Source organism: Apostichopus japonicus, chromosome 1 (genome assembly GCF_037975245.1).
Source record: "Apostichopus japonicus isolate 1M-3 chromosome 1, ASM3797524v1, whole genome shotgun sequence".
NCBI classification, from domain to species: domain Eukaryota; kingdom Metazoa; phylum Echinodermata; class Holothuroidea; order Aspidochirotida; family Stichopodidae; genus Apostichopus; species Apostichopus japonicus.
Window position 1 is genome coordinate 2,169,562 of NC_092561.1, and position 23,031 is coordinate 2,192,592.

At 38.0% G+C, this 23,031-nt stretch overlaps 1 protein-coding gene across 3 annotated transcripts in view; it reads right to left on the minus strand.

The window, feature by feature from the left end:
- Positions 1 to 3,288: 3,288 nt before the first annotated feature.
- The window catches only part of LOC139978081 (calcium-activated chloride channel regulator 3A-1-like), a 38,578-nt gene continuing 18,835 nt past the window's right edge, over positions 3,289 to 23,031 (minus strand). For all 3 annotated transcript variants that reach the window (XM_071988050.1, XM_071988115.1, XM_071988200.1), the window contains exons 2-17: positions 18,250 to 18,503; positions 17,443 to 17,695; positions 16,643 to 16,772; positions 15,755 to 15,894; positions 15,077 to 15,190; positions 14,120 to 14,287; positions 12,915 to 13,095; positions 12,231 to 12,352; positions 11,130 to 11,292; positions 10,571 to 10,827; positions 10,078 to 10,261; positions 9,386 to 9,567; positions 8,752 to 8,935; positions 7,776 to 7,901; positions 6,825 to 6,986; positions 3,289 to 6,140 (exon numbers count right to left, since the gene is read on the minus strand). In XM_071988050.1, coding sequence (XP_071844151.1) covers positions 5,812 to 6,140; positions 6,825 to 6,986; positions 7,776 to 7,901; positions 8,752 to 8,935; positions 9,386 to 9,567; positions 10,078 to 10,261; positions 10,571 to 10,827; positions 11,130 to 11,292; positions 12,231 to 12,352; positions 12,915 to 13,095; positions 14,120 to 14,287; positions 15,077 to 15,190; positions 15,755 to 15,894; positions 16,643 to 16,772; positions 17,443 to 17,695; positions 18,250 to 18,482 — 2,928 coding nt within the window. In that variant the 5' untranslated portion in view covers positions 18,483 to 18,503 and the 3' untranslated portion in view covers positions 3,289 to 5,811. The remainder of the gene's footprint in view (positions 6,141 to 6,824; positions 6,987 to 7,775; positions 7,902 to 8,751; positions 8,936 to 9,385; positions 9,568 to 10,077; positions 10,262 to 10,570; positions 10,828 to 11,129; positions 11,293 to 12,230; positions 12,353 to 12,914; positions 13,096 to 14,119; positions 14,288 to 15,076; positions 15,191 to 15,754; positions 15,895 to 16,642; positions 16,773 to 17,442; positions 17,696 to 18,249; positions 18,504 to 23,031) is intronic.

Genomic DNA, 23,031 nt, shown 5'->3' on the forward strand with positions numbered 1-23,031 from the left:
CTATATATCTATCACTCAGTGGGAACAGCATCGTCAATTCACTGCATCTGAATTGCTATCATCATACGGTTAATGAACTAGGCATGCACGTGTTAGATTATGATTGGAAATACTAACTGCATATAGGAAATCATATACTTGATATGTTACAGGAAACATCAAAGAAGCCTGCAAATCTATGTTTTTTTAATATAGAACCTGTTCGTAACGTGTTCTATGTGGTCTATACTGTCAATATAATTACATGTTGTGAGCATGAGTATATAAATACAATAAACTATTGCAAACAACCAAAACCAAAACAAGACTCTCAAAACTTACCCCTCCGTCTCATTTTAAGAGTGAATTTGATGGCTCGCAACCTCGACTGAATTCAGCTTTCAAATCCTTTTTTTTTTTTTATAAAATCCAAAATACCTGTAGCGTTTTAACTCAGTACTCGTACGTGGTATATAGGCCCTACAAGAGAATCGAAGAAATGAATAATCTTGATTCGTTGCCACAACACACGCACATAGCCAGTGAAAAGTTCGTACCTTCACAACAATTATGGAAGTCCAGAGTGGATCTATATGTACACCTGTGTACGGGGAGCCAAATTTGTATTAAGAAGATCAGGACAGAAGTCGATAAATGTCATTAAGTGTGGTAAAGGCAAACACCTGCAACTAACCCTATTAGCTTCATGCAAGTCAAAATCTACAAAAAAATAAATATGCTCCATTTGCCATTCAAATGTCTAATTCCATAATTATAACCATAGCTGTAGATGGAGTCCATATATTATAACCATAGGTGTCCATGGAGTAAAAGGAGGACCACCCCCCCCCCCATCCCACCACCACACATACACACAAGCACACATACCCTCCGCCACCTTCTCATTCTATACTAAAAGCATTTTTTGTTTTGGGGAGCATAAAACAATTCTGTCCTAAAGCTGTCTGGAAGTAAGCAAAATCGGAAGAATATCGTTCCAATTATTTCTCGCCATCGTAAACACGGTAGTGTGACGAGAGAGGTGCGGTCGTGGTGTCTCATGGGAAACTTCGGAAGCAATGGTACTTGTTCGAGTCGAACATTGCATAGTTCCACGTATTACTTTTGCGCCTGCGCATAAGATAAACTATTTATGCTTATATATGCAGTTTGGGCGTGATGTGTTTAAAATCGGTGGCGGGCTTCAACAAATAGATATCGTATGTACTTTGTGAACAAGAGTGTGTTGCCGTCACCGGGGATCGAACCGAGGAGCCAAAATACGTCTCGCTCTTCAAGTATAGAGCACTAACCGCTTCGCCACGGCAGCTGTTGAGATATAATGCTCGTTTCTAATATTTAAAGTTCCTAGAGAGCAAGAGATCTTATTATAGAGAGCTGCAAAAGCAAACTGACGTCATCGGGAATCGAACCCAGGAGCCAAAATACGTCTCGCTCTTCAGGTACAGGGCTTTTTTCTCTTTTATTGGGAGGTAAGCCCACTGGCTCACCCATTGTCAACATTATTTACAAGGGTATGTTTGTACAGAATTTAAGTTATCAAGTTATCAGTCAAATGTAAGCTGGCAATTTGAATGACCTTGGTTTTTGTCAAAAATGGTCTTGTCTCACTAATATCCTTGAGTTTATGGAAGATGTAACAAGCTCACTAAATAGGCAGAAGTCTGTAGATGTTGTGTTCCTGGATTTCCAGAAAGCCTTTGATAAAGTTCCCCACCAGCGTCTTTTACTTAGGCTGAAGAGTATGGGTGCCAATGGGAATTTACTGTCTTGGATCGAGAATTGGCTTGGTAATAGCATGGAGGTAAAAACAGACCTCCATGGTAATAGGAAACAGAGGGTGGTATTTAAAGGCTGTGCTTCTTCTTGGCAGGACGTTACTAGTGGGGTTCCACAAGGGTCTGTATTGGGTCCCTTGTTGTTTGTTGCCTATATAAATGTCATCGACGGAGATATTTTGTGTACAGCTAAGAAGTTTGCTGATGACACCAAATTGTATTCTGAGGTCTCTTCCAAAAGCGATTCTGAGAAGTTTCAAACGGATTCGGATAAGGTTTTTTCCTGGTCTGATGGATGGCAAATGCTTTTTAATATTGATAAATGCAAGGTAATGCACATTGGTAGTAGTAACCAAAAGTTTACATACAATCTAAATGGTGTGGAGTTACAGGAGGTCTCTGTTGAAAGAGACCTAGGTATCTACATTGACTCATCTCTGCAACCTTCTAAACATTGTCTTGAAGCTGCTAAAAGAGGTAATAGGGTTTTAGGTATGATCAAGAGGAACTTCAGTTTTCTAAAAGAGGACATCGTAGTTAGGCTTTATAAGCAGTTGGTTAGGCCTCATCTGGAGTATGCTGTGCAGGCTTGGAATCCTTACTTTGCTAAGGATAAGGAAGTACTTGAAAAGGTCCAGAGGAGGGCTTCTAGGATGATTAGTTCCTTAAAGAGTGTTCCTCATTATAGGCGGTTACAACTGTTGAATCTCACCACACTGGAGCTTAGGAGGTTACGTGGGGACTTGATCCAGGTTTTCAAGATTGTGTATGGTTTCGACAATTTATCCTTTACAGACCTTTTCATGTTTGCTAACAGTAGTTGTACCAGAGGTCATTGTCTTAAACTCCAAAAGTTACATAGTAGGATTAATATTCGGCATAACTTTTTTTTCTAATAGGGTTGTGAATGAGTGGAATGGTTTGCCTGAGAAAGTTGTGCTTGCAAGTAGTGTCAATGGGTTTAGGAATGCTTTGGACAAGCACTTTAAGCATTGTAATCGGGTCAGAGTGTTTGTGTCTTCAGTTTTTCTCTCTCTTTAGGGTCCTTGATGGGGGACTTAAGTGTCCCCCCTGATCCTTTTTTTCTACTAAACTAAACTTTATATGACTTCTAACATTTATTTGCAATGTCCATTGACTTATCGTTCAGCATCCTAGCCATTCAATGCTTTCATCACCATGACAACGTCATTTGACTTCCGTTGCTGTCTATGATTACAGGTGTTATATATAGTTCGATCGTTTGACAAAGTAATTATTGCTAGAAAATAAGCTAGTGAGACCAAACTGGTCACTTCTAGTCATGGTTTTAATGAGGGAGTCTTGGCTGTAAATATATCAAATAAAACCTTAAATCAGTATTGGGAATATGACAAAATTATGAGATTAAAATTCCGACGCAAAGTTGTTCTTTTTAGGGCAAACATTTGCCATTTGATTTTCTTATCCAGTTTAATCAGTGAACAGACTCGACTTTAAGTAAAAATACGACTAAAACAACACATGCCAATTATTTAGTTAAAGACATTTATTATAGCTACTCGACAAATAATGACAGTATAGCACGCAACAAACAGTTTCGTTAATGGTCACCAGTATTAGCATCAAATATGCTAGAAGAGTCCATTAACACCACATTAACATTATATCATGTTCATGCTTCAACAAACATCTGAGGGGTTTTCAAAAAAAAGACTATTTATTTTGTAATTTCCAATTCTTAAAATATTTTGGAGGACTGAAGGTCCAGACAAGAACTTCTGTGTTTGACATTGTTTTTTTTCATAACATGCTAAAAAAAAAATGTTTTGGTTATAATGATGGTATTAAATTATGGCATTACGAGAGGTTCGTAGTAACTAAAAACTTAATTGCAAAATATTTACAGCTCTCATTTGAGGTATAACAACCTAGAAAATGTAAGGTTTGGCAAGCTTGCTGTACAATTATAATTATTCTTAAGCGGATGAATATTGACCGTCTAACACCCTCATAAATTAAAGCGCCTTGTCAACTTCACTACGGAGGAATAAACATTAACTTGTCCCACCGTTCAGCCTTTAAAACAAAATATGAATTAATGAAAAGAGAAATACGACAAAAAACACTCTTATGCACCTAGCTAACAAGTAAGATTATCAAAACAGGTATAATCATACTTTTTTAAAGTCGATTAAAGAAAATGGTAGAAAAACAAAATATTCAGATTAGTTTAGTTAACCAATATTTCAATACGTTCATCACTGTATTTGCAATGATGCACAGTGTATAACTCACACAATCTCTAGAACCAATGGTTTAAAATGGAAACATATTTTTGCAAAGCTTGGATCTTTATAAACTAAACCACTGATAACAACTTCGACACAACGAATTTAATGAATTCCATGCCGTGACACTTACATTACCAAAAAAAAAAAAAAAAAAATTAATAGTAATGATAAATCAATACGCTCCCATCCATCAGATCGAAGAAATAATCGCGTGTTAATATCCTTTAGTCACGTGTTCATAGTTCGATACTGTTTCATAGTATTAGCACATTTGCTGCTAGAGACCAATGAAGAGTCGGTACGATGCTGGACAGATGTTTAAGTTGTATAAACTTGGCTATCATTTGAACTGAGGTTGCAGATTTGTGTAGCTCACAATTTCTTTTTGAAGGATTTAAATGTCTATTTATGTTGAGTTATAAACGAGACTGACAGCTGCTTTAAAAAGCTGGGTGGGAATAAATTGAATAAACTTACAAAATATTTCAGAAAAAAAAAGACCTTACCGAAATCCAAAAACAAATAAATAAATGAGTGAAAGACTACTCCAACAACAGAAAGTTGTATAAATAAACAAACAAATATAAACAGATAAGCAAATCCCTGACGTTCACAAGAATACACACGATACAGCCTCACTTTGTCTATTAATAAATCCTTATTTCTGATCCTCCATTGTTACGTAACTCATATGAAAAGGTCAAAGGTCGTAAGTCCAAGTGCTTCGTAACAATTTAAACTGCAGATGTCAGTATCAAACAATCCACTGGGTTTCTCCCTCGGTGTGACATGGTCGCACAGTGTATGTCACCTTTGACCTATTACGTCACTGCTGTTTAATCAATATGTATAAACCCACTAGGCAGGTGATAGTTGAAACATTGTCTCTTACGTTTTGGGTTATTCCATATTGTTCTTCATTTATGATACTATTGGATTCACACCTTTTAGTACCAAGTTAACAGATTGCTCGCTGTACACACGTGACTTTCTGAACTTTGAAAGCCGGCCAATCCGATGCACTGTTACATATATATTTTGTCTTGGACTTTTCTGTTTTCTCTACTGATTGGATCAGCAAACCGATACGACTCAAACAGTCAAACACAGTTGCTATGTCTTGTTGTGTAGCATCACAAACTATCAAATAAAGTAGACATGCTACAAGTCAATTGTTACGATCCGGGTATGAATATTCATATCACACCAATAGTACTGTACCATAAATAACAGTCTTTTCATTCCAATGCAGCTTCGACGACAAATACCTTTTCATTCACCTTTTTCAAGTTACTGATCATTTTGATTAACAATTTCCCTTCTTTTCTTCCTGAATTTATGTATTTTATCGTTCCCCATACTTGATCAAGCAAACCGTCCATACAGACAGGCTGGTAGTTTTCATCTACCCCCTTTTCTGATTTACTTTGATGACATTATACTGTCCATCTATATATAGATGCGTTTACACTAAGAGGACGAAATGTAACTATTGTTTGGCATTTTTTCTGAGCTGTCAATGTTGTTAACACACGACATACAACACTCTACTCAAGCTGGTACATATTGAGTCAATTTGGATGACTCCAGTTTGGAACAGAACTATGCTATGCTATATACTCAAAACTAAGACTAAACCATTATAAATCACAGTGCAGCTATATTATGGTTTCTCAGAGCACCTTCATCCAACTCCATTGAACTATTTCATAATAGCATGAGGAAGGATATATATTATGATAGCTAAATCGTTCTAAGTTTCAACAATTTGTTGGCCCATCGATATGTCTAGCCGCTTTTAATCCGACAGTTTCTTCGCCGCCATCACCTGGGACACTTTGGTAATTCTTGACATTGTATTTGTCTTGTTTACCGGTGGCGCTCTTCAGACATGCGCAGACGAGAAGTACGGCGACTATATTAAGCATTATAAACAAAATAACAGCGATTGTGATGATGATCCAGATGAACCAAGATGACCCAACCGGTCGAAAATCTCGGAAGGAGGATGACGCGAAGTTAGATGTAGGACCGCGGTTACCTTCATCATCCACAGCAATAACTGCGAAAAAGTAACTGAATGAGCCCCCTGTTAAAAAAAAAAAAAATGAGGTAAAGAAACCGGGATAGAAATGAAAAACTCTCATGCCGATAATGAGGCGCATTACCATAGGATTACCACACAGATTGGCAATGTACAGTTAACTTACATCGAAATATCGTATACTGCATATGATGTATATTAGTTAGTCAGTGTTACCGGTGTAAGCACTGAAGTTAGTATATGCTCGGTATATATGTCTATCTGTTGTTTCAGGCCGAGGAGAGTGGGGGAGGGGAAGGGGGAGGGTAGTGACCCTGGGCACTGTCTACTTGTCGACAACGTGTGTCATTTCTAACTTTCAACTTTAACTTAGCTCCTCACTAGCCGTACGCATCATAGTATACTTATATAGTCACATGAAATCATTGTGTGGATCACGTAAAGTCTCAGGTTCGTCCACATCAGAGATAATGACTTTGACAAGTCTAAAGGTGACGTAACAATGGCAATGTTCAATAGTTACAGTGGATTGTGTTCCATTAACAGATATTGCAGATACTATATTGGTTGTTTGCATTTCAGTAACCTGTTTTCCCACAGTATATAATTTTCTGTCAGTCTGTCTGTCTGTCTGTCTGTCTCTCTGTTTGTCTATCTACTCGTCTGTCTGTCTGTCCATCATTTCTGTGATCAGAATGGTGGGCTCACATTAAAGGCAATGAAACTTACCAGCTCCCTCTACTAAATGCGTGAAAACTTCAACCGTTCCTGCCGGTGAAGGATTCATAGCTGCATCACTGGTAAAGTTGTTCGCTCCCAAGAGCTCCCCATTGGTCACATTTTGACGGAACAACGTGAAATTTGTGGAGAGCCAAATTTCGTAGTAAGATACTGGGAATGAAACAATTTAAAATAAAGCATGACAGAGAAATAGCTCGCATCCAATAATTTTTGGTGTCTCTATATAATGTTGAAAACGTATCGCAGGGATGCATATACTGCTTGCTGTTGTGTTTAAGAAGACCACTTGTAAAGTGACGTGCACAGGATTTCAAAGGGGGTGGAGGAGGGTGCCAAACCCCGCCCCTCCTCCCGACTGATTAAGGTAACGCAGGAACCTAAGATTTATGAAAGGGTCAGATGCAGATCAAGGATTTTATAAAGGAAGCGGTTTGGCCCATGCGATCGTTGAAACCGACTCCCGCGTCCTGGTTAAAAAAGGTAGAAAAGTTAAGAAGTCAAATGGTGTATTCTGTGACATGTGTATACTACAAATTAGCTGAAAACGCGAGGAGTGGTCAAATTCTTCCTCACTGAACGTATTTCATCTGACTGAAGACGGAGGGGGGGGGGGGGTGGGGGAGGGAAACCTTTTGTTTACATAATTAAATATTTCTGTAATATTCAGCGTGCGGCGTTATTATGTTATTATTATAGTATTATAGAATAATTCAGCGCAAACATCATTTTATAGCCAATGTTATTAATAAAAGATAAATTTATTACATACATGTTATGTTATTTATCCGAAAACGATTTCTAAATTACCGAAACAGTTTCCTGAATGCCGTCAATGTTGCGTCAGGAAGAGAAATTGTGTTAATGGTGGGAAATGCGAAGATTTAACATTTTTGAGACTTTTAGCAATAGTTATAGGTTATAAGTATAAATTCCATGTACCTGTTCCTTGAGCTAGGTCATCACCAGGGGCTGTAAAGGTCAGGTTGAGCTGATGCAGGTCAAAATCAACATTCGTCGCAACTAAATCAGTAATCTTAGCTGGTGCGTAGACATCAACAGCGTCCTCTATATTGAATAGATGAAATAGATGAAATAGATGAAATAGATGAAATAGATGAAATAGATGAAAAAGATGAAATAGATGAAACAGATGACATAGATGGAATTGATGAAATAGATGAAATTGATGAAATAGGTGAAATATATGAAACAGATGAAACGGATGATTAAACGGATGAAATGGATGGAACGGATGGAATGAATGGAATGAATGAAATAGATGAAATATACCGTATGAATTATATGAAATATATGAATTAGATGATATAGATGGAACAGATGAACAGAGGAAACAGATGAAATATATGAAATAGATTAAATAGATGAAACGGATGATGAAACGGATAAATGGATGGAACGGATGGAACGAATGAAATAGATGAAATGGATGAAATAGATGAAATAGATGAAACGGATGAAACGGATGAATAGATGTAATAGATGGAATAGATGGAATAGATGAAATCGATGAAATAGACACAATCGATGAAAAAGATAAATGGATGAAATAGATGAAATAGATGAAATGGATGAAATAGATGAAACGGATGAAACGGATGAAACGGATGAATAGATGTAATAGATGAAACATAGATGAAACAGATGAAATCGATGAAATAGATACAATCGATGAAAAAGATAAATGGATGAAATGGATGAAATAGATGAAATGGATGAAATGGAATTAAATATATGAAGACAAAGATTGCATATATTAATGGTTCTTTCAAACCCAGGTTGCGTCACAATTCCCTCCCCTGCCTTCCATCGCCCATACCCCCTTCCCTCCCCCTCACCAACACTAGCAACACATTCACCAGCAACTGTTATAGTTCCGTCGTTACCCTTGTCATACCTTTACAAAGTTCATCATCAGTACACGTGAAGCTATTCCCGACAGTGTGTCGTTGAAAGGCTCCCGTATCTTGCAAATCTAAGCCGAAGTCTTCTTCACTCAGGGCAGGATGCACAGCTGCACCAAACCCGACTAATGCTCCATTGGCAATTTTTGTCTCCATTCCCTTATTTTTCACACGGATCTAATAATTGAAACGAAAAACTAAAAAGTGTTATATATTATCACAAAAAGATAAAAAAAACATTGTTCATAACAAGAAAAGGGAGAAATCTATATGACACTTTCACATATAAACCGAAAACTATAGTTTTACTCATGTTAATTAGATCAACATATACGACTAGCACATCGTCATACGTCAGCTAGCGCATGCGCAAATGATACTCATCGTTCACTTATTACATCCTTTCTGTTTAATTTATAACTAAAACAAGACACAAACACACACGCACGCAGGCACGCACACATACACGCACTTCTACGCACAACCAAACGAACACGCACACAAAGACCATCCGCATCAATATATTTCTGGACCGATTTGATCGAAGCAAGAAATCAAATATGAATTAAAATGATATAATGTGCAATACAATTCAGTAAATTTGAATAAAAGATGAAATGAATTTACCTTGACACCGTATCGACCCGCACCTTTGAACTTTGTAAAGTAAGCAGAATAGATACCATCGCCTCCGCTTACGTCAGCACCGCTACCATTATCTAAGAGTTGAAGTGTCGTCGCTACACCGGTACTCTGGTTACTGAACTCCACGGTGGCTTCCACTTGGCAGTTAATCACAGGAACATAGCCTGGTCAAAAACGAGAATTTATGACTTTTTAATGTTGCAGTCATTTTTTTCCCGGTAGGGGTGGGATGTGTATGGGGGTGGGGTGATGTATGGCGGTGGGGTGATGTATGGGGGTGGGGTGATGTATGGGGGTGGGATGATGTATGGGGGTGGGGTGATGTATGGAGGTGGGGTGATGTATGGAGGTGGGGTGATGTATGGGGTGGGGTGATGTATGGGGTGGGGTAGGTATGAAAGACTGATATTCTAGTGAACACGACTCGGACTGAAATCCACACTAGTTTCTTTGTCAACCGACAAGACAATGTACATGTTTTATAATTTGTTCGTTCCAGGTCCAAATATAACCCCAAATAACACATTACAAGAAATGATTTGTTTTTTTTTATCTTTGTTGGAAGGGATGGAGGGAGGGGGATGGGGCCCATCAACCTACTCAGTCACTAAATTCGTGCCCCAATAGTCAAGATAACATCTGAACATGTAGCGATGCTCCTTGCGTGATCTCACCTCTGGCCACTGTAGCATATAGTATTTGATTCTGTGGGGGTTTAACTTCTGTGTAGGCCCATTCAGCTGAGACTGATATCGGAATCTCATCCTTCCCTGCTCCGGATTCGACCATGATGGTCACGTTATAGGCTTCAGTACTAGATTCATTCACGTTGGTGATGTATAATTCCCAGAAACCAACCTTGTGTAATAAAAAAATAAAATAATATATATATATATATATATATATATATATATATATATATATATATATATATATATATATATATTAAAATAAACGTTGCTTGTTAGTAGTATTAGCCAGACACTTACGGGGGCATAAGGCAGTATCCCAACTGTTTGAACTATGTGGAATTATGCAGTTTCAAGCTATAACAGCACAAACCTGCTCCGCAGCCTGCAGTAGGCCATGTATGCTGATATACTATATAGGTGATATTTGTTGGATGGTGGTAGAGGTGGGTTGATGGTGTCGATAGTGGGATCTTACCGTGACGTCCTTCTCCAGTTCAAAGGAGAACAGGTCAAATTGAGACACGTTTCTGTATTGTTTGGAATAACGGTCAATTACGACACCGGTGGGACTCTTCAACCAAGCGTTCATTGAGTTCCAGTATAATGACGTCAGAATTACGGAAAGACAGCCACTGGTTGACTTATCAACGATGAAAGGAACCGACACTGTCTCACCGGCGCCGATCGTTTGGAGTATTATAGTAATAGGAACCGATTCTAGGTCCCCGGTGCCTTCGAAATGGAAAGAAAAAAATACGTTTGTTGATCTTACATCTTATCATAATAAATGATATTTTAAGGCAAGTCTTATAGAGGTGATCTCGAGTTCAAAATAGGAATTCAAAAAGCTAACATATTTTCAATTGTTCGAGTAGCATTGTTAAATGTATATTGTACCATTATGACAAACTGTGACAATTCTATCGATGAAAGCCTGTTGTCATGGCGATTTACTATGACAGTATTGTTTAACCACTCTATTGGCACTTATTACATAGAACCCCGTATGGCAAGGATAACACTCTAAAACATACCTGTTCTTTGTGCGGCAGATTGTGCACTAAATGCTCCAATGATGTCTGAAGTACCATCAAGGTGGTAGTAAGACTGGCCCCCGGTCCTCTGCGCCAACTGCTCTAAAGAGGGATCAGCACTGGGTCCTACAGCAATAGTATCCACTACAACGCCCTCTAAGTCCTGGCATAGATCAAGACGCCGAAATATGCGTTAAACAAGACATATAACACTATGCGAGAATATTAATGGTTTTGAATATGAATGTTTTGCTGGGCCTACAGCAATAGAATCCACTACAACGCCCTCTACTTCCTGGCACAGATCAAGACGCCAAAATATGCGTTAAACAAGACACTGTACTACTGTGTCTACGATAATCCTTTGGCTCGTATCAGTTTTGTCCATCTTAACCAACTGTGGCCACCCATATATTGCTAGAAAATGGCTTTTTGTCCTGTTTGACTACACTTAAGTAACTAAGGAAGGCGAAAAGACACAGTTAACATAAATGACAGTATAAGTAATGTACGTGTTATATCAACTTTCTACTTTTTTGTCCCATTTCAATGCCGACTCTAATAATATAGTATGTATGTATGTATGTATATGTGATCTTCCCGCAAGCAGGAACTCGCGAAAGAAGCCATGAAGGCTTATAGACTCGCAAGCTGACCGAAGCCAATCTCTCGGCACACATCCATTTAACGTCCATGTCAGGAAGTTGTTATTGAACAACACCCTTGCCAGACGACACACATTGCTGTCGGCGGGGAATCGAACCGGGGATCTCATGACTGGGAGACGCCGGCGTTAACCACTAGGCTATACACTCCGCCTGTGTGAATAGTGAATTCATCTTTTAAGAAGTTCGATGTATAAAATATGATTTTTTATGGACTCCTAGAAGAATTCTGATCTAATATATTTTACATGTGATCCGTAAATATACGTGTTGCTAGGGCTACAAGACATGTTTATGAATTAATCATGAATATTATCCTATTGAAGCGTAAATACATTTTGTAGAGTATCATGATTCATGAACAGCCTTTTGTAGATCGCGGAACATTCTTGCGTTTCCGGGGATAAATATAAGCTAGTGGTGGTTTTCTACTTACTTGATCGGTTAACCGTTGTAATTTCGGATGGGACGTCTCTCTACCATCCGTTATCACCAGTAGTTTGCCTCCAGCCGCACTCCCGTGACCGTTCGCAAGAACCGCTAAAGCTTCATAGACACCTGTCATTGAAAGTTTGAAAGATCGGAGTGGGCGGTTAAACGATGACGTAAACGGCAACCGATAATACAACAGCTCGATATATGAATAATGATGATATTGGTACTTGGTGTATACGTAAAGTTTAATTGTAAGTTATTGTATAACGGTTTCACGTGCGACCGTGTATATTGCCGAAGAGGATGATGTCAGTTTCATTGCAATGCCACTATATTCCACTTAAAGAGTGATGGACGCCGGTCTATAGGGGGGAGGGGAGGGGTACGGTTGAACTATCTCCATTTAACCAACTGTTTCAATTTGGTTACTCATCTATATGGTAACTCATAACAAGATATGAGTTGCAGGTGAATTTCCCTACGAATTAAACTATTTAAGAGTATTATGGTGTTTATTGTAAAATGTATCGCCATATTGAGACAAATACATATAAACTCATTCTATAGCGGGATAAAGGCAGGTAAGGTGTGTGTGTGTGATAGTGTGTGTGCGCCGGAGGAGGGGAGGGGAGGTGGGGGGGGGGGAGGGGAACTGGTTCACTGATTAGCCTACGAACGGTTTTACCTTTTGCTATGGATGTTCCTCCTCCAATTCTTTCCGGTTCTGGAAGACGATCCAATAACATCGCTTTCCCTTCTTCATCTGTTTCGGTGAGATTAGCAAGAACGACTGATTTATGGCTAAAAGCCACTAAGCCCACTTGATGCCCCTTGCGGAGGACCAGGTTCAGTAAGTTGTATACCGCCTATATGGTAGAACAAAGATATTACTGGTGAAGTTGATTTTAAATACGATCAATTAATAATTTTTTTTAGTATCGTTAAAATAGAACAAGAAGAAGATACATTTGATCCCAGATTAATCATTAGCCAGGTGACCTTACGAAGACTTTCGTTTAAACGTTTAGTTGTATTATCTTATTTCGTCCCCCCCCCCCCCCCACCATGCATATTCCATACACACCAACAGTGTTATACTACTAACAAACTTCATTCAATTCGAAGTCGTATCTTCTCCTCGTGTATTCATATAGTTTTCTGTCGCTAACAGACTTATCACTCTGAGAAGTCTTATCTTCTCTTCTTGCATAATCCCAGACACACCAATATTATTCAGTCATAAACAGACTTAAATTCTGTATTTTCTCCACTAGCGCCCTCAATTTATTTTCCAACTCATTACGATTTTCATTTATATATATATATATATATATATATATATATATATATATATATATATATATATATATATATATATAATGTTCTGTTATAAACAGACTTACATCTCTTGAAAGTCGTATGTTCTCCCATCCATACTACCAGACATACTAACAGTGTTGAGTCATAAACAGACTTACCGCTCTTAAAAGTCGTATCTTCTCTCCATGCATACTAACAGTGGTTTGTTATAAACATACTTACCGCTCTTAAAAGTCGTATCTTCTCTCCATGCATACTAACAGTGGTCTGTTTTTAACAGACTTACCTCTCTTGAAAGTCATATATTATTCTCCCATGCATACTAACAGACATACTAACAGTGTTGAGCCATAAACAGACTTACCGCTCTTAAAAGTCGTATCTTTTCTCCATGCATACTAACAGTGGTTTGTTATAAACATACTTACCGCTCTTAAAAGTCGTATCTTCTCTCCATGCATACTAACAGTGGTCTGTTTTTAACAGACTTACCTCTCTTGAAAGTCATATATTATTCTCCCATGCATACTAACAGACATACTAACAGTGTTGAGTCATAAACATACTTACCGCTCTTAAAAGTCGTATCTTCTCTCCATGCATACTGCCAGATACATCCATCACTATAACTGTTCTAGTAGATTCTTTCTTCACTATCTTAAAGGTTGGTGTGGCGTTGTAAACACCTTCTACTATCCGAGTGTCGTAATCAGCAAAATCAGGATGCTCCCTCATAACCTGAAAACAACATGAGTTATTGATTGATCGATTGATAACTTGATCTAAGGGGATTAATGGAGAAGGGGGGGGGGGGAGGAGAAAGGCGAAGGAGTATCGGCCCTCTCCAAAGAGGAGCTTTGTAGGGGCCAATCAGGCGATTTCAGTTTTTCATTTCATTACATGTCATGTGTATTATGCAAGAGATTTTTAATCTCTTAATAATTACGGGATAAACAAAACTAATAAATTAATCTCTTCATCGCCTGTACTCTTCTGCTGTATTGAAGGATCCATCTGAATGATCCAGAGAGGCTATGGAGTGCATTACAATAGTTAGAAATATTTGGGGAGAGCGGGTTGAGGATGAGGTGGCAGAAACAGCCCTCATGTCCACTATCAAATGAAGGGTCTGCAGCTTTCCCTGTTCCAAAGCCCAAGATTCTTCTTTTATTCTTTATGGGGTGGAGGAATGCTTATAAAACAAGGGAAACAGTGAGGGTTCCGGCCCTGCCCCCCTTGCACTACCCCACACTGTATGTAGACAACACTTAAAGTAACTAAATAGAGAAGAAACTTAACTAAATTATTCAACGATGATTAAATGATAACGAGAAGGGAAACCCATGGCAGCCATTTTGTTTGCATCGTTAGTCAGTTTTTCAATTTAATCTGAAATCCAGTGCTTCTTTATCATTTATAATTTAGATTAAATTAACCAAACAAGACTTGTATACTATGAAGAAACTCCAAGTAATTTCTGTACTCTAAATGAATAATAAAAATTTATATACAAAGTAGTTATAGTACCTCCCAAATACTTTTTCCATCACAGAGTTTATTTTGTTTATTTGGTGCCTCTGAGTTATGTAGTCCTCCTTCCCAGGAACCAACGTATTCAGAAGAATCGCAAAATGTCTCCAACTGTGAACGAAATAGAAAACAATTCAGACCGACTTTATATTTATCTATTTTTATTGTAGTAACAGATGTATACTCATAATTATGTGAGCTTAAAGTTCTCAAAAGAAGAAAGTATAGAAACCACAATTCTAAAAACACGTACCACTGAAATTACTGTGTAGACTTTTTGTAGTTTTCTTGTGACGTATAGCTCCCCTTCCTATCAAAATATGCAAATTAATTTACGCCACAAGTTTGCTTACATAAACGTATGCAGTCTACGGAGGGACGCAGTCAGGCGAAATATTTAGGGATGGGGATTGGATGGTTCAATGAACCAATTGATTGCGTCGTGTACTGGTACTACCGTTGGGGGTGGGGTGGGAAGACAACGGGGAAGGAGAGGGGGAGGTATGGAGCCTTGTGAGAGTGTGTGAGAATAGGTCACTTCTAAGGTTCCCCTGCCTTTGGTGGTGTTCCCGTTTAATGATAAGGTCCAATTCCTTTCTTGCACGTACACACGAGACACAGTTTCACGCCTTTCACACTCTCCCTTCATCGTCACAATAATATACCTATCCTCACCCCTTCTAAATATTGCCTATACATGAGTGATGCACCATGTTTGCCAGGTTCCAGTTTATCAGCGAAATAGCAGTCTTGTTCCTCTGGAAAACCGTCATTTCCTGCCGTACATCGTCTGCCGTTTAACCTTCGCCAATCGCCTTTCATTTAGAAATAACAAGAATTATAATGAAATAATATTACATGCGTTTGATTAGCACAAAAGAAATGCATATTTAATGTTGCCATACTGTACCTTTGTACTTTTTCATAGACAGTTCAATTTACTGATGCTACAGGGGCGATGACGTCACACGAATGACGTCAGAAGTAGGTTAGAAGTAGGTTACAAGGTTGCCATGTGTCGGACACCAGACATATTCAACCCCCACAAGGCAACATATTTGAGACGCCGATATTATATCTCATATACCCTCACTAACCCAAGCAGACATGCTAAATCTTACGACACGAATATTTATTTTGCACATTGCGAAACCAATTCATTCATTTTTCCTCAGGACCAAAAAATCGAGACAATTAGTTCACCTCTTGGGCGAAGTCGTCTAAAATCATAGGCAAATGTACTCACATACGTGTTAACCCTTAACTACCATCGAAATGTAACAAGAAAGAAATAATAGACTTTTACCTCAGTCATGAGACACAATTTCATTAAAGTAACTCCCTCTTTACCTCAACCAATATCAAACGTCTCTCGGAGAAAGTGAAAAAAAATTGAATGTCAATTGTACCTCTCTGCTTCTGCAGCATTATTTGAAATCGGATACATAGAAAATACGCCTGTATAGTCATAGCTGTTGCAGATTTTAATAAACTCGAATCAGATAACGTAACTTCTCCAGCAATTTCAATTAATTTGTTTTGTGTATAGTATTGCGTATATACCTTCAATTGCCAAGACGCATCTTGTCCCCTGTATGCTACCGTCAGAGGCCGCGTAAAATTTACGATCCCCTTGCAACGGGTACTCATCAAAAACGCCCCATCTTAGATGTGCCCATTCGTGGGTTAATGTCTGAAGTTAAAAGAAATATATTGATTATTTTTGTTAATGTTTATTACTATTGTGGTGAAATGTATATTGATTATTGGGTAAACGTATACCTTAATAAATTGACGTTTTCGTCTGCAAATTTAATAAAGGATACAGGATTTAGCAATAACTTTAAAGGAATGTTCTATTCCATGATAAAAAAAAGCTAATGCTAAGTACTTAATGTTAAATCTTGTGTTCGAAAATACATGTTATGAAATAGGATGCACAAAAACCCATGAATGAGTAATTAAATTAATTAATATTTCTGATTCGATTAATATCACAACTTAATCAGAAATAAAGTAGGAATCGTATATTCTTCTTTGAAATCTCCAAAGCAGTTTACAATTTATTAAAAAAGAAAGGTGAATAGTGTGTGTTTGAAAGCCAACCAGATATTTCTCTTATTGATGGTCACCTAGTACAATAAGACTTCGCTGAGACATTGAGACAAAAAAGGAGAGGAAGAGGTAGATAAGTTATATTTTAGACAAAGGAAACCAATATATATATATATATATATATATATATATATATATATATATATATATATATATATATATATAAATATAAATATATATATATATATATATATAAATATATATATAGTTTTTTAGTTGTTATGTGGTTGGAGCATTAAAATACATACCTTATCATAAGGTCCAAACAGAGTTCCAACATTTTCGTTAAGAATATATTCCGGTGTGATGTGAAGGTATAAACCCGGTTGACCGCATCCAGTCGGTTTATTCACATACGGTATATTGCCTTTAGATGAGGTAGGTATATCCACACGGATATCACTATTTTCAAACCGTTCCCATCGGTTCGGTCTATAAAGCGGTTGGTCGCTCCAACTTTCAGGTAAAAGTATTCGGACTTCCCTTAAATAGACATGTTGACTGGAAAAAAAAATCCAAGCAATAAAATGATATGATATATGATTTTAGTTTCAATTTTCATTGTCACCGAAGGTCAAATTGAAATAAGAGGAGTCACGTTACAAAAGAGTCGGAACTTAAAGAAGATGATATTCTCCCGCACCCCCTCCCCCGAAAATGCTCGATTTATAAATTGAAATAATTTAATATTAAATTCACAGATACCATGTGGGTGCATGGGGATGTAACACCTTATCCCTTCTTTCAACTTCATACAAGCGCAGACCTAATTTATAGTCTAAATGCACCCTTTGAAGTCTATTTTTTAGGAAGGGGGAGGGGCCGGGAGATGACCCCAACACCCCTACATGTAAGTCAACTTCAATAACCCCAGGGTCACTTCTCCTTCACAAAATCCTGAATGCGCGCCTTTCTATAAAACACCAAAAGGTACAATACCATAAAAGAAATAATTTATAAAGTATAAAATTGTAAATAAAATATATGTCGAAAGACCCAACTTGCATTTTTTTAAATATTATTTCGTGTTAAAATATTGATCGAATAAAACTTACTTTGTGGCTGAATACATAAACGCCGATACGTCAGTAAAAACTTCCTTTATTCTGTCTATAAGTTCTTGATTTTCTTCGACCTCTTCTCCAATAGCAACGACGACCCTCTCGTAGCCTCCATCAATCAGTCGTATCTTTGAACGTCTCGCTTCTGTGTTGGTGAGAAGGATGGTTACTATGACAACGACGAAGTAGGTCGAAACATCTTCTTTTACCCTATTAATGCACACCATTTTGGAGTCACAAATTGTAACCTGTTACAGAAAAGAAGAAGTAGGGCAAAACATATTTTGTTTATGTTCGTTTCATGTTTATCGTAAAGATATAATAAATGTTTACATAACCGAAATACAATATTTCACAGAATGAATTAACAGCAAAGATCAAAATGTATAGAACTATATATATATCATTGCATTAGTGACATAGCAAAGGGGGAGGGGGGGGGGTGGTCAGGGGCGTAGCGAAGGGTTTTATGTTGGGGGGTGTGGAGAATTTGATTTGCCGACAGATCTGGAAGTGGTGACTGAAATGGGGGAGGGGTCTAAGGGGAGGGGGTGTCCCCCTCCCCTTTGGAAATTTTTTAGCTTTGAAACGTCCTTAGATGCAATCTGGTGCATATTTTAAGTTAAATTTGATTTGCCGACGGATCTGGAAGTGGTGACTGAAATGGGGGAGGGGTCTAAGGGGAGGGGGTGTCCCCCTCCCCTTTGGAAATTTTTTAGTTTTGAAACGTCCTTAGATGCAATCTGGTGCATATTTTAAGTTAAATTTGATTTGCCGACGGATCTGGAAGTGGTGACTGAAATGGGGGAGGGGTCTAAGGGGAGGGGGTGTCCCCCTCCCCTTTGGCAATTTTTTAGTTTTGAAACGTCCTTAGATGCAATCTGTGCATATTTTAAGTCAAATTTGATTTGCCGACGGATCTGGAAGTGGTGACTGAAATGGGGGAGGGGTCTAAGGGGAGGGGGTGTCCCCCTCCCCTTTGGAAAATTTTTAGTTTTGAAACGTCCTTAGATGCGATCTGGTGTATATTTTAAGTCAAATTTGATTTGCCGACGGATCTGGAAGTGGTGACTGAAATGGGGGAGGGGTCTAAGGGGAGGGGGTGTCCCCCTCCCCTTTGGAAAATTTTTAGTTTTGAAACGTCCTTAGATGCGATCTGGTGTATATTTTAAGTCAAATTTGATTTGCCGACGGATCTGGAAGTGGTGACTGAAATGGGGGAGGGGTCTAAGGGGAGGGGGTGTCCCCCTCCCCTTTGGAAAATTTTTAGTTTTGAAACGTCCTTAGATGCAATCTGGTGCATATTTTAAGTCAAATTTGATTTGCCGACGGATCTGGAAGTGGTGACTGAAATGGGGGAGGGGTCTAAGGGGAGGGGGTGTCCCCCTCCCCTTTGGAAAATTTTTAGTTTTGAAACGTCCTTAGATGCAATCTGGTGCATATTTTAAGTCAAATTTGATTTGCCGACGGATCTGGAAGTGGTGACTGAAATGGGGGAGGGGTCTAAGGGTAGGGGGTCTACCCCTACCCTTTGGAAAATTTTTAGTTTTGAAACGTCCTTAGATGCAATCTGGTGCATATTTTATGGCAAATTTGGCACGGAAGAAGCTCCCGTTCTCCTTTTCTCTATTCAGCTTTCCTTCTTTCTTCCCCTTCCGCTCTCTTCACCTTTTCTCCTTTTGCCGACAGACCCAAAATTTGCCGACAGCGACCAAATTATTGGGGGGGTGTGACACCCCCCCACACCCCCCCCGCTCGCTACGCCCCTGGGGGTGGTGCAGGGGCAGAATTTCAGCGTCAAAACCTCGCGTCATTTTGTGTATGATTGATATACGATCGTGAATATCCAATCAGTTGACAAAAATATCACAAAATTGGTTCCAGGAATCGCTGTTGGGGAGAATTTCAGCTGTCTGATGTAATTAATCTTCTCGGAAATTTGACAATGACGCCATCTTGTTTAGATGACTCACATCCTGCCATCGAATCATCTTCACATTAATAATCTGTTCATAACTGACGGTGATTCGCTTTGACAGATTCATTTGCATATTAAACGTTGATTGGTTGATAACGGTAGTTAAATATTGCAAAATGATTGCAAAATATTTTTGTTAAAAAAATTGATGCAGTTTTTGCTGCCAGCTTTATGACAGATATATACGGATATGCTTATCAGCTAGAATGCCCCCCCCCCCCACACACATACACACATTATTGTTTTGTATTTTATTCGAAGGTCATGCACAGTCCAAACCACATAGTTAATGAAACTTTTGCTTGTCAAGACGAAACGCGTGCTGAGTCATACTAGAAAAATAATCCTTATGTTGTATACTACTTATTGACAAGATTTTTTTTTTCTAGTCAGTTTGAGAACGTTTCAAGAATTCAGAATAATTGACGCCAATGTCCCATAGAAGCTCTTGATAAGTTTTTGTAACGGAAAGATCATTTCTAACAGATATGTAGGCCTACAATTTAAAGACATTTGCTTATTAGTTTACATTATGTTATCGTTTTTACTTATTTTTATGCAGAATGTTTTTTTGCTCGCATTTCTCAAATGTGTGTTATGATATGAATGAATTGATATAAAAATAGCAATTTCTCTACCTACTATATAGAATATTTCTTTTGCAAAAGAAATTCAGATAATAAACCTCTGTTATTTAAAATTTACTACAATGCCAAATAAATGTAGTTTGGTGAAATTAATCGTACTTCGTTCATCTGCAATGTACAAGGAAGCTTTAATGACGTCATACATTTGTAATTATTAGCATAATTCATTAACGCACGCGACGCACTAAATAAAGAAAAGAATTATAAAAAAAAATATGTATCAGCCACTGAAAGAAAATCACTGCTCCCGACTGTATTTCAAACAAGACGTTTTCGTGAAAATGTTCCATTTAATGTATCTAAATGGCTTACATTTCTATGGGGCAAACAATCTGGTTAATATAATGCACACTTGCCTTACCCCATGCATTACCCCACCCGTGCCCCCCTCTCATCGCCCTTGTCACACTCTTCCCCATACAAACTCACCCCCTCTCGATTGTATCATTTAAACTATATATAGTCCAATATTCTATTATAACTGTCTGACGGTGAGGTATATCAAAGGCTTTCCAGATCTAGAATTTAATAAATATTGTCCATCAGTGACCGTAACCTAATATCAAGCTTGCCTGATAACCTGGTATGTACGACTGCCGTATTACGTATGTCGCGCTATTCGTCTATATAGTTCATCGTACTATATACACGCATACAACGCCTATACCACACAGATAGTATGATGGTGTTTAGGCAGACGCGCATGATCCGTCTTAGACCGAACGCCTTCGCTGCATGCCTTAGCTTAAAGCAGAAATATGGATCTGTTCCAGCTCCAAGTATCTCGATATAGCAAACCTTAAACAACATCGCGGATGGTAGCAAGATAAGGAACATGTTGTATTTGCAAAGACAAATACTATCGTAAAATAACAGGAACTTGACGGAAGGAAATTCCTGAAATATAATATTTTTGTTTTGGCAAACTGAAGAAAACTGATCAGCGAAAGGCGCGTTGTGTCAGTAGTCCTATAATGGTTGAACGTTAATTTATATATAAGGAAGATGGAGTTGATTTCTAACATTTTTTTTACTTTCCCATATGAAGATTTTGAAACAAAATACTGCGTGAATTCCTTTCGGATGTTGGCTTCAATGGAACATTGCTGTGGATCAATCATTTCTAAACTTAACATTAATGTGTTAATACTTGTATATGTATAAACATACACAGATACGTAGCCTATATCAAAGAGTGATACAACGGTTTCAGTATAGAAATAGTTATACGTGACCGTGACTGGCCGGTGACGTCACATGAACATTTTCCATAACTCATAAATAATACATTATAGTTGACGTGATAAAGTGAATGATTTATTGCGAGGAAAAACACAGTAAAATTATACAGAGAAATTAAGTACGCGATGCCTTTGAACTACACAGTATATTCATAACATGTATAAGCAATGAGAATATATCGCATGAAGGGGGTTAATATCTCCATTGCGTTCATACAGTTTTGTATATGTATCTTTGAAAGAGTTGAAAGCATGTTTAACGAATATGACGGTATAGTGAAGTACACATGTCAAAATATACATGGGTGGTCTCATAAATTTATCATCCTGCTCTCAAGCTTGCTACCATGGAAAGAGCAGCGCGCAGTTTGCAAGAAGCATATACATATAGAGGTCGTTGCACATGGTTTATATAACTCATTAGTAACGAACCTACTGGTTTAGGACTACAAGACTGATGCCCCCGCGGGACCTTGACTATGCAAATACACTGAATGGAACTAAATGGCACGTAGAGCGTAGAGCAGGTACTAGCGGCATTACGGAAGTAAGAGAAGTAGAAAACAAAGGGACTGTGATAATTAAAAATAAGTGTCTTTGGAGAGCTTACAGTCTTCGAATGCTTGGGACGGATCGATCGACGGATGTGGATACATTACGAGGCTCGACATAATGACCGAGGAATGAGTTGAATGAGCGGTAAATCGGGGTTCAGGGTTCAGATATGAAAACATACACAATGACAACAGTAAATAATAAAGAAACAAGTTCTACATTTCACTCAATGGCAAACGTTTCTTTTTCTTTTTCTTTAACTAGTAAAAATTTCTTTGAATTCTGTCGTAAAGGCGGAAATATCTCTGTTAATATAATAGTATAATAATAATAAAAACAATAATAATAATAATAA